The sequence below is a fragment of the Macaca thibetana genome, chromosome 2 (assembly GCF_024542745.1).
Source record: "Macaca thibetana thibetana isolate TM-01 chromosome 2, ASM2454274v1, whole genome shotgun sequence".
NCBI classification, from domain to species: Eukaryota; Metazoa; Chordata; class Mammalia; order Primates; family Cercopithecidae; genus Macaca; species Macaca thibetana.
In genome coordinates, this window is record NC_065579.1 from 24206081 (window position 1) to 24218891 (window position 12811).

Sequence of the window (12811 nt, forward strand, 5' to 3'; positions counted from 1 at the left end):
GCAATTTTGCTAGTGTTGTCTATTCTTCCTCAAAAAGAAGTATGACTAAGAAGGCCCACATGACAGGCGCAGTAGCTTATGCCTGTAATCACAGCACTTTGGGAGGCCGGGGCAGGCGGATCATTTGAGATCAGGAGTTTGAGACCATCCTGGCCAACATAGTGAAACCCCGTCTCTACTAAAAATACAAAAATTTCACCGGGCATGGTGGCAGGTGCCTGTAATCACAGCTACTCGAGAGATTGAGGCAGGAGAATCGCTTGCCCTCAGGAAGCAGAGGTTGCAGTGTACTGAGATCTCTCCACTGCACTCCAGCCTGAGTGACAGAACTACCCTCCATCTCAAAAAAAAAAAAAAAAAAACCACGTGACTATCAAAATCCAGTTTCTTCTCTTCCTGAGAAAAGACTGACATAAACATTCATGTTTCTTTGAAAAATCATGTCCATTTTCTAAAAATTTTATCCTCATGCCTCCTTAAATTTTTACTTAAATGTTTATTTTTCCAGGTAAATATTAATGAGTAGGCAGTCTCTTTCAAGGATTTAAGAGTCTGTTGGATTCCTATAGACTTAATCAGTATTGAAATATTCTTCATATAAAATATATTTATTCTTTTTGAAAACAAAGATGTATTCATATCTATCCATGTATTTTATTTATTTGTTTATTTATTGTTGTTGAGACAGAGTCTGGCTCTTTCACCCAGGCTGGAGTGAAGTGGTGCAATCTCGGCTCAGTGCAACCTCCGCCCCCCGGGTTCAAGCGATTCTCCTGCCTCAGCCTACTGAGTAGCTGGGACTACAGGCATGTGCCATCATGCCTGGCTAATTTTTGTATTTTTAGTAGAGACGGGGTTTCACCATGTTGGCCAGGCTGGTCCCGAATTCTTGACCTCAGGTGATCCACCCGCCTCAGCCTCCCAAAGTGGTAGGATTACAGGCATGAGCCACTGTGCCCAGCCTGAAGTCTTATATTTATCTATATTGTCTCTGTCAGATATATAAGAAACTGATAATGCTTATTGCTCTAAGGGAGCAAATGGGAGACTGGGGAATGGGGTTTGGAAGGCTATACCTTATTCTGTATCTCCTTTACTGTATTTGAAAATTTCCCCTGTGCATGTGTTACATATTAAATTGAAATACTGAAATAAAAAGAAATGGTTAGTTTCAGCAGTATACAATTTAAAAGACCTTCTGTTCTCTCCACAGTGATATCCTGAGAGAAGATGGGAAAGGGCTGCAAGGTTGTGGTTTGTGGATTGCTATCTGTGGGGAAAACTGCAATTTTGGAGCAGCTCCTTTATGGAAATCATACTATTGGTAAGATTGTTTTTCTCTAGTTTGTCTCTAGGTTCTGGGAGCTGTCAGGGGTCTTTTGTTGGTCATGCTAAAGATGGTTGATAGTACATAAAGGGGAGATATAATCCAGAGGGACCAAAAGAGATTAAGAGGGAGGAAAAGAAGAGGGAAAAAAGTCTTGATGTTGTTGAAATTCAAGAGTGCCTGCTGTAAGTTATCACAGGTAAGGAAAGAAATGGCCAATATAGACAGATCAATATGGAGATATTTTGTATATATGTGATTTCCTGTGTATTTACATAATGAATGGTGGTCTACAACTCATAGAAACACTGATTTAAGAAAACATGACTTTCCGCTGGGCGTGGTGGCGCAGGCCTGTAATCCCAGCACTTTGGGAGGCTGAGGCAGGTGGATCACCTGAGGTCAGGAGTTCAAGATCAGCGTGGCCAACATGGTGACACTCATCTCTAGTAAAAATATAACATTAGCCAGACATAGTAGCAGATGCCTGTAATCCTGCTACTTGTGGGGCTGAGGCAGGAGAATCTCTTGAACCTGGGAGGACAAGGTTGCAGTGAGCCAAGATGGTGTTACTGCACTCCAGCCTGGGCTACAGAGCGAGACTGTCTGAAAAAAAAAAAAAAAAAAAAAAAGGCCAAACTCGATGGCTTACGCCTGTAATCCAAGCACTTTGGGAGGCTGAGGCAGGCGGATCATGAGGTCAAGAGATCAAGACCATCCTGGCCAACATGGTGGAACCCTGTCTCTACTAAAAATACAAAAATTAGCTGAGTGTAGTGGTGCACGCCTGTAGTCCCAGTTACTTAGGAGGCTGAGATAGGAGAATCACTTGAACACGAGAGGCAGAGGTTGCGGTGAGCCGAGATTGCACCACTGCACTCCAGCCTGGTGACAGAGCAAGACTCCATCTCAAAGAAAAAAAAAAAAACAACACACGACTTCCCAGAGCTGCTGTATATAGATTTTTAAAAATGGAAGAAACAGCCGTTTGGTGAGTATGACTTCATTTTGTTAATTGGACTACCTCATTCATTTATTCATTTATTGAGTCAAATAATTCTTTTTTTTTTTTTTTTTTTTTTTTGAGACGGAGTCTCGCTCTGTCACCCAGGCTGGAGTGCTGTGGCCAGATCTCAGCTCACTGCAAGCTCCGCCTCCCGGGTTCACGCCATTCTCCTGCCTCAGCCTCCCGAGTAGCTGGGACTACAGGCGCCCGCCACCTCGCCCGGCTAGTTTTTTGTATTTTTTAGTAGAGACGGGGTTTCACCGTGTTAACCAGGATGGTCTCGATCTCCCGACCTCGTGATCCGCCCGTCTCGGCCTCCCAAAGTGCTGGGATTACAGGCTTGAGCCACCGCGCCTGGCCGAGTCAAATAATTCTTTATTAGTATTTGCTGTATGATACATGTAATCAGGCCTTGGGTTACAGAGGTGAAGATACCATCTCTGGAGGTCATGCTTAGTAAGGAAGATAGATATTACAGGTTAAAGTGAAGTGATGTTTGTGTTAGATAAGTAAATAGAGATCATCAAAGCATTTATTTCTGGCAAGTAACTTAAGCACATTTCCCTTTTTCTGAGATGGAGTCTCACTCTGTCTCCCAGACTTGAGTGCAGTGGTACAATCTTGGCTCACTGCAACTTCTGCCTCCCAGGTTCAACCAATTCTCCTGTCTCAGCCTCCCGAGTAGCTGGACTACAGGTGCATGCCACCACGTCTGGCTAATTTTTGTATTCTTTTTTTTTTTTAGTGGAGACGGGGTTTCACCATGTTGGCCAGGCTGGTTTCGAACTCCTGACCTCAAGTGATCCGCCCACCTCAGCCTCCCAAAGTGCTGGGATTACAGGCGTGAGCCACTGCACCTGGCCCACCACACCTGGCCCACATTTCCATTTTTCATTAACCATTTTGATGTGCTCTGCTTCTCTTCTATTTTTCTAAAATAATGTTTAACAATTGTGGTTAAATTCATTATGTAGTGTTTATTATAATACCTATATCAGTAGTTCTCAAATTTTTTGGTTTTAGACTCCGTTTGTCCTGCGAAAACTTGCTGAGGAGCCCAAACAGCTTTTGTTTATGTGGGCTATATCTTCCAACATTTACTGTATTAGAAATTAAAACTGGGCAGGCGTGATGGCTCAGTTTGGTAATCTCAGGACTTTGGGAGGCCAAGGTGGGAAGATCTCTTGGTCTCAGGAGTTTGAGACTAGCCTGAGACCTCATCTCCACTAAAAACAAAACAGAAAGAAAGAAAAAAGAAAAAAAAGAAAGGAATTAGCCAGGTGGTCATGGTGGCATGCGCCTGTGGTCCCAGTTACTTGAGATGCTGGGGTGAGAGAATCACATGGGAGGTGGAGGCTGCAGTGAGCCTTGAACACACCACTGCATTCCAGTTTAGGAGACCCTGTCTCAAAAAAGGAAAAAAAAGGAAAATGAAGACATTTGTAAACTACTTAATTTTTCTAAATGACACTAATAAACTCATTATATTCTAGAATAACTTTATGAAAAATTTTATTTTCAAAATAGAAAGCTGGCATTGATTTACTTTTTAGAAAATCTTTTCTGATGTCCAACTTAATAGAAGGCAATTATCATATCTATTAATACTTGCCTTTGTAATTAATCTGTTGTGTTGAGGTGTTTTAGTTGAAATATATGAAGAAAATCCAGCCGCACACAGATCTGTAGTTGGAAAAGGTAGGAGGAATACTTTAATAGCCTTTTCAGGTAATTATGGATATTTTTCTTTGGTATTTCACTAAAACTCAACGAGTGATGGTTACTTAAAGGTTATTGCAGTGTAGAATCTGAAATCATATTTGTGAAGCTTTTTACTCTACTAAATTGAAATCTCATTGATTGGTCCTGCATTTTAAATGGATCTTTCACCCAAGCAGAGTTTTTTAGCATCATGAATTGGTCATTTGGGAAATTTTGGTTCACCGAGATAAGCAAATCTTCCATATCACTTTTGTTAATATCACTACCAATTTCATCAGTATTGGGAATCTATCAAGTTCATGATGATGGATACAATTCTGATTTTTGCCGGAAAGCTCAAATTTTATTGACAACAAATACTGTTATAGTTACTTTCCTTGAAATGCTAGGCTTCCTTTATTAATTTTTGAGAAAATGTTTGTCACGTATCATAAATACATAGTTTTTCTGTCATTTGTTATTTTTAAAAGTGACAGCTAGTTCAGCTTGCAATTCAAAACACACAAGAGATTTTCCTCGAGACAGTTACTGTAATTGTATGCTGAAATGCTTTATGCATAGTTCCCATTTAATCCCATAGAATATTGAAAAGATATATACTCAATGCTTGAGATTTAATAAAATTAGTGATTTTTATTGCTTCATTAAGGACATTCTTAAGTAAAACTGGCTTTTTAATGTTTTAACCGCAAGCACAAGATGAAGAGAGGATCTAATGGCGACTATACATTTAATGCCACTGACTTGATTTGCACTAAGGTACCGGCAGTTTTACCCACCATTGCTTTTCTACATCAGTACAGATGTCAACACAGTGGAAAATGCAAATGTCTTAGTATTATTATGAATATAGTTTTGCCCATGTGGATCCCCTGAAAGGAGACCTCATGAGATCTGCAGACCACAGTTGGGGAGCTGCTGGCATATATAAATACAGTATAATTGACCCTTCAACAGTGCGGGGGTTACGGGTGCCAACACCGCCCCCCCAGTCAGTTGAAAACCTGCATATAATTTTTGACTCCCCAGAAACTTAACTACTAATAGCTTACTGTTGACCAGAAGCCTTAAACCTGATAACATAAACAGTTGATTGCCATGTTTTATATGTTGTGTTATATACTGTACTCTTAACAATAAAGTAAGCTAGAGTTAAGAAAATGTTATTAAAATCATAAGGAAGAAGCTGGGCATGGTGGCTCACGCCTGTAATCCCAGCACTTTGGGAGGCTGAGGCAGGCAGATCACTTGAAGTCAGGAGATCAAGACCAGCATGGCCAACATGGCAAAACCCCATCTCTACTAAAAATATAAAAATTAGGCAGGCATGGTGGCATGTGCTTGTAATCTCAGCTACCTGGGAGGCTGAGTCATGAGAATCTCTTGAACCCGGGAGGCAGAGTTTGTCGTGAGCCGAGATCACGCCACTGCACTCTAGCCTGGGCAACAGAGCGAGACTCTCAATAAAAACAAAAAACAAAAAACCTGATTTAAAAAATAAAGGTTGTTTTGAAATGTATAAGAGATTACCATTATTTAAATTTGAAAAGAAGAATGTAAGTGAAAAATAGCCACTGCAAAGGATGTAAGACCCTCTCTTTGATGATAATGCCTATAAAATAAAATCAGTGTCTCCCAGGCTGGAGTATAGTGGTGCGATCTTGGCTCACTGCAACCTCCACCGCCTGGATTCAAGCGATTCTCCATCTCAAAAAAAAAAAAAAAATCATAAGGAAGAGAACATATATTTACTATTTCGTAACTGGAAGTGGTGCATCGTAAAGGTCTTCATCCTCATTGTTTTTATGTGGAGTAGACTGAGGAGGAGGAGGAGGGTTTGGTCTTGCTGTCAAGTGGCAGAGGAGAAAGAAAATCCACATGTGAGACATGTGAAGTTCAAACCTGTGTTGTGTAAGGCTCAGCTGTATTCTCAGTTAAGCAGTTTAGTATACTGTGATTCTTTTTTTGTTGTTGTTTTCATGGAAACGAATACTTTATTTGTCATTTCTTTAGTTTTGTTTATACCTTTTGCTAGTTCTTTCCACGTAGTCCAGATGTTTCTCAGTTCTCCATGAGGTCAGCTCCATCAGATAATCTGTTTTGTTCTTGGCTGTGTCCTTCCAGGAGCTCTGTGTTCTTTTATCTACTGTGCCTCCATGATCATGGAACTTCCCCTTTGTTTCTCCCTGTGATTTTTTTTTTTTTTTTTGAGACGGAGTCTCGCTCTGTCACCCAGGCTGGAGTGCAGTGGCACGATCTCGGCTCACTGCAACCTCCGCCTCCTAGTTTCAAGTGATTCTCCTGCCTCAGCCTCCCAAGTAGCTGGGATTACAGGCATGCACCACCACGCCTGGCTAATTTTTTTATTTTTAGTAGAGACAGGGTTTCACCATGTTGCCCAGGCTGGTGTCGAACTCTTGGCCTGAAGCAATCTGCCCACCTCGGCCTCCCAAAATACTAGAATTACAGCCGTGAGCCACTGCAGCTGGCCTCTCCCTGGTTTTGACTTCCTGTTTCCTAGATCTCTTGTCATCTTCTTTTGGCTTATACCTTTTTTTTTTTTTTTTTTTGAAACACATTTTCCAGTACTTTTCTGGGGTTGAAAAGGTTGTACAGTAGAACAGAACGTTCAGTGATGGCGGCCTTCAACCTGCCCTCTGCCTGGCACCTAGTTGTGAAGCTGGGGCTTCCAAATTGAGATATTTACTAATTGTGCTTGTGATTTCCTTTGCTTCATATCTGTGTTAGGTTCTGTTTCTTTCTGTTTCTCTGATTACATGTTAACTGTTATGGAGGGTCTTCTCAAATAGTTTTCTGAGAAAATATACGTGATACATTTTTTGAGGCTTTGTATGTTTGAAACTGTCTTTATTTTGCACTAATATTTGAATTGTAATTTTGATGGGTATAGAACTCTAGGTCAAAAATAATATCCTTTCAGAATTTTGAAAGCATTGCATATATGATTTAATCAAGGTGCTGGAGAGGATGTGGAGAAATAGGAACACTTTTACACTGTTGGTGGGATTGTAAACTAGTTCAACCATTGTGGAAAACAGTATGGCGATTCTTCAAGGATCTAGAACTAGATGTACCATATGACCCAGCCATCCCATTACTGGGTATATACTCAAAGGATTGTAAATCATGCTGCTATAAAGACACATGCACACGTATGTTTATTGCGGCACTATTCACAATAGCAAAGACTTGGAATCAACCCAAATGTTCATCAGTGATAGACTGGATTAAGAAAATGTGGCACATATACACCATGGAATACTATGCAGCCATAAAAAAGGATGAGTTCGTGTCCTTTGTAGGGACATGGATGCAGCTGGAAACCATCATTCTTAGCAAACTATCACAAGAACAGAAAACCAAACACCGCATGTTCTCACTTATAGGTGGGAACTGATCAGTGAGATCACTTGGACTCGGGAAGGGGAACATCACACACCGGGGCCTATCATGGGGAGGGGGGAGGGGGGAGGGGGAGGGATTGCATTGGGAGTTATACCTGATGTAAATGACGAGTTGATGGGTGCTGACGAGTTGATGGGTGCAACACAGCAACATGGCACAAGTATACATATGTAACAAACCTGCACGTTATGCACATGTACCCTAGAACTTAAAGTATAATAATAATAAAAAATTAAAAAATAATAATTATAAGACAAACCTTCACAAACTCTCCACATGGATCAAAAAGTACAACATTGAGGACAGGCCAGTGGCTCTCTTGTGTTCCTCTGTCCAGTTGCAACTCATTCCTTCCCTTGACTTTTGGTTAATCATTCTTTTTATTTTTAATTGCCACATATGTGTGTATCACTAAATGGTATAGTTTATTTTTGCCCTATGGATTTTATATGAATTAATCCATGTTTGGCTTCTTTTATTCAACATTGTATTTGTAAGACACATCAGGCCAGGCACGGTGGCTCACCACTGGAATCCCAACACTTTGGGAGACCGAGGTGGGAAGATCACTTGATCCCAAGAGTTTGATATCAGCCTGGGCAACATCAGGAGACCCCATCTCTATTTAGAAAAAAATAAATAAAAGATTCATCCTTTTTTGCCATAGCTGTGGTTCTTTACTTTTCATTGATGTAACATTTTATTGCATGAAACTACCTGTCTTCTGTCTTGATGAACATTTGGGTTATTTCCAGTTCGGAGCTATTGGAAATAATGCTACTCTGGAATATTATTGTACATGTATCCTGGCTATTACGTGATAAATTCTGGTATACATATCTAGGAATGAAATTGCTGATTCATAGAAGGTGTGTCTCTTTAACTTTACCAGCTTCTATTGTCTTCTTGCTTCTAGTGCTACTTTTGAGAATCTGGGAACCATTATGATTCTTGATGCTTTGTCTGTGGAAGCTTTTCTAGGCTTTCTTCTTTGTTCCCGGTCGCTGTAGTTTGAAGGATAGGATCTCCTCCACAATTGATGTTGAAACTTAATCTCCAATGCAACAGTATTAAGCAGTGTGGCCTATAAGAGATGATTAAGTCATGAGGGCTCCACCCTTCACCTTCATGAGGACTAATCCATCATGAAAGATTAGCATCCTTATAAAAGGGTTGAGGTTGAAGGGAGTGCTCTCTTGCCCTTCTGTCTCTCCCACCATGTGAGGACACAACATTTGACCGCTCCCAAGGATGCAGCAATAAGGCTCCATCTTGCAGTGGAGACTGGGCTGTAACAAGACACCAAACCTATTGGCACCTTGATCTTGGACTTCCCAGCCTCCAGAACTGTGAGAGATAAATTTTCTGTTTTTGAATTACCCAGTCTGTGGTATTTTGTTATAGAAGCACAAATGGACTAAGACACCAGTGTTCTGAAATTTCAGTGATGCGTCATAGAATTGATCTTTTCTTTTTCTTTTTTTTTAATGGAATCTCGCTCTGTTGCCCAGGTTGGAGTGCAGTGGCACGATCTCAGCTCACTGCAGCCTCCACCTCCTGAGTTCAAGCAGTTCTCCCTGCTCAGCCTCCCGAGTGGCTGCGATTACAGGCACGCGCCACCATGCCTGGCTAATTTTTGTATTTATAGTAGAGACAGGGTTTCACCATGTTAGCCAGGCTGGTCTCAAACTCCTGACCTCAGGTGATCTGCCCGCCTCGGCCTCCCAAAGTGCTGGGATTATAAGTGTGAGCCCCCGTGCCTGGCCAGTCTGTTTTCATTTACTGTAGTGGACAGTTAGAGGGTCCCTTCTAGATGGAAATGCATGTTCTTCAGTTTTGAATTATTTTGTTGTTGCTTTCTTTCCTCTGTGTTCTCTGTTCTTTTTTTCTGGAACTATCTTTTTGGATGCTGGACCTTCTGGACTAGTCTTTGAATTTTCTTATTTCTCCTTTCCTGTTTCTCATCTCTCAATATTTTTGTACCGCTTTTTGGGAGATATCCTCATCTTTATTTTCCAGCCCTTCTATTGAGTTTTTGTTTTTCAGTATCCTGTTCCTATTTCATGGATGTGCTATCTTATTTTTTTGATAGATTAGGTAGTTTTTTGTTTGTTTTGTTTTTCTTTTCTTTGTATAGTTGGTGTCCTCTGTAGTGGTCTCTTCTTGTTAGTCTCTGTTTTCTTCAGGTGTCTACTAAACCTTGGTTATCTGTTCATAATTAAAAATGGACACCTAGGCCCAGTGCATTGGCTCACACCTGTAATCGTAGCACTTTGGGAGGCAGAGGCAGGCAGATAGCTTGAGCTCAGGAGTTCGAGACCAGCCTGGGCAACATGGTAAAACCCCATCTGTACAAAAAAATACAAGAATTAGTGGGGCTTGGTGGTGTGCACCTGTTGTCCCAGCCACTTGAAGGACTGAGGTGGGAGGATTGCTTGAGCCCAGGAGATCGAGGCTGCAATGAGCTGAGATTGTCCCAATGAACTCCAGTCTAGATGACAAAGTGAGACCCTGTCTCAAAAATAAATAAATAAATAAGACTTAAAAAGCCAACTGGGGCGGGGCGCGGTGGCTCAAGCCTGTAATCCCAGCACTTTGGGAGGCCGAGACGGGCAGATCACGAGGTCAGGAGATCGACACCATCCTGGCTAACACAGTGAAACCCCGTCTTTACTAAAAAATACAAAAAAACTAGCTGGGCGAGGTGGCGGGCGCCTGTAATCCCAGCTACTCCGGAGGCTGAGGCAGGAGAATGGCATAAATCTGGGAGGTGGAGCTTGCAGTGAGCCGAGATCCAGCCACTGCACTCCAGCCTGGGTGACAGAGCGAGACTCCATCTCAAAAAAAAACAAAAAAAAACCAATTGGAAGCTCTAGGCATATGGATAGGGTTCATGACTTTGAGCTTCACTAAAGTGATCTGGCAGGGGCATTTGTTGGGGAAGCCTAGATGTCAGTATATTTAGGAGTTTCTCCTTTTCCATTGGCCAGATTCTCCAGATTCCTCTGGATGGGGATAAAGTCCTGGCTGCCAGTGTTTTGGGAGCAGAAAGGGAGAGCTGGAGGACTTCAACATTCAGTATGTGTGTGTGCAGGCATGTCACTTAATTGCCCCGTTTTCATGGTGGAACTCATTGCCTTTATCCCACAGTCCAGACAGCCTCTGTTTTACGCTCCCCAGAGATTGCACCCTTAAGCCGTCCCCTGGCATGTGAGATAGGTTGTTGCCCAGCAGCATGGAGTGGGAGAGGAGATCTAGAGAACTAGTGGAAGACTCTTGACTTCATTTGATCTTTAGAATACCAAAATATCAAAAGGTCTAAGCTTTAGACCCCCTTTTGGAGAGGCAGGTAGGGGTGGGCTAACAGGACTGGCTTTTGGTAGATAAAACGTCACGTGACAAAACACTTGATAGTTTTTGCTTTTAAATTAATTTGTAATCAAAGCCCAGTATGTTTGTGTCTTAATAGATAACCTTTAATTTCCTTAGGGCTTAATTTATGACAGGATGACACAGACATGTATATACATAATCAAATTTATGAATAATTTTACCTTTCTAAACACTGAATACATTCTTTATGAGTTATGTTGATGAAAGTAAATTTTTGGTTTCTCATGATGCAATCTATATATTACCATGTGATTATTCCTTTTAATCTAATACTTATGGAGATTTTATGTAATCTAATACTTAAGGACATTTCATGTAAGGCATCTGGAACAAATCATTCTACAGTATATAGGTTGTTTAGGAAAACTGTAACTAGAGTTTTTTTTGTTTGTTTGTTTTGTTTTGTTTTGTTTTGTTTTTTTTTTTTGAATCCTTGAAAAACCATTAAAACATTTGACTTAAATTGTATGACCATTCCAGTTGGGGGTGTAGGCCAATCTGCTTGGCGTGTTGGTCACCCATGTGATTTTACCTCTGGAGATGTACACATGGCTGTACATGTTGCATTAGTATGTGGGGATTTGCATTGTTTCACAAAATATTTTTGTCAAATACTAGATAAGCATCTAAGTCATTTTACTGAATCCTGTTCAGATCGGCGCACAAGTGAGTACCAAGCACCGGGGCCCTCACCTGGCGCAGCTTTCACTTAACTGGTGGGATCAAGTCCTGTAAAGCCATCCCAGCACCCTTCAAGTGCCATTATCTTCAGCCCACATTTAAAGAATCCAGGAAAGTTCATAACTGGGGGGTAGGGCAGTGGTGCACAGTTTATACCCTTCATCGTCTAGTTATCTTCATTCGGGACACGTTCATTCATCGAATGCCCATGTATGAGCGCATACGTGCATCCTTGCCCACCACTCGTACTCAGGATGCACATTTCACTGGACCCTTGTGTAAGATCTTTTACCAACCATAGAATCTGGACTGTAAAGGTGTCTATGTTGTCCCCAACTATATATAAAACCTAATTCCGTTTAGGAGTGACAGATTAACTAAAAGCTTTAATGCTTGTCACACATACTCCTGCATGGTGGTTGTTTGTAAAAGGTCGATTACCCTTTTAGTCAGGAGTAGCCGGTTCCACACTGAATCGGTTTATGTCAAGTACACAGCAGCCCTGCAGACCCAAGCTGCCTTCAACTAAACCTGCGCGTCTGATGGCTGACACGACAGCTTGGGACTTATGTCGAACTCATGGCAAAGGCACAACGCGCGCGATGCACTCGGGGAGGGCGGGGAACGCATGGGAGCACAGAGGGGCACTCACTACGCAGCAGTGCGTATCCCCGTCAGACACCGTCCCCCTCACACGCCATTCGCCTTGGTATTACGGGTTGAGGCCTGTCGTGGCAAAATCCCTGGAAAATTGCCCACTCCAGGTTACCGCTGGGCCGCCCGCGGGGGGGCAGCGGCCCCAGTTATGCGCAAGCACATGCTCTAGCGCTGCAGATTGACCCCTCGGCCGGGGCTCAAAAAAAAAAAAAAAAAAAAAAAAACATAAACTTGGGGGGATAAAGGATGTTACCCATGTGATTTTACCTCTGGATGTATCTCACATTTATTTATTTTTATTTTTTTAAATTATTTTTTAAGATGGAGTCTCGCTCTCTCGCCCAGGCTGGAGTGCAATGGCATGATCTCGGCTCACTGCAACCTCTGCCTCCCGGGTTCAAGCAATTCTCCCTGCCTCAACCTCCTGAGTAGCTGGGATTACAGGCGCCCGCCACCACACCCAGTGAATTTTTGTATTTTTAGTAGGGACGGGGTTTGACCATGTTGGCCAGACTGGTCTTGAACTCCTGACCTCAGGTGATCTGCCCACCTTGGCCTCCCAAAGTGCTGGGATTATAGGCGTGAGCCACCGCACCTGG

At 42.0% G+C, this 12811-nt stretch overlaps 1 protein-coding gene across 3 annotated transcripts in view; it reads left to right on the forward strand.

Moving 5' to 3' along the window:
* Window positions 1-12811, forward strand: part of NKIRAS1 (NFKB inhibitor interacting Ras like 1) — a 32230-nt gene that overhangs the window by 8331 nt on the left and 11088 nt on the right. For all 3 annotated transcript variants that reach the window (XM_050779521.1, XM_050779522.1, XM_050779520.1), the window contains exon 2: window positions 1214-1324. In XM_050779521.1, coding sequence (XP_050635478.1) covers window positions 1231-1324 — 94 coding nt within the window. In that variant the 5' untranslated portion in view covers window positions 1214-1230. The remainder of the gene's footprint in view (window positions 1-1213; window positions 1325-12811) is intronic.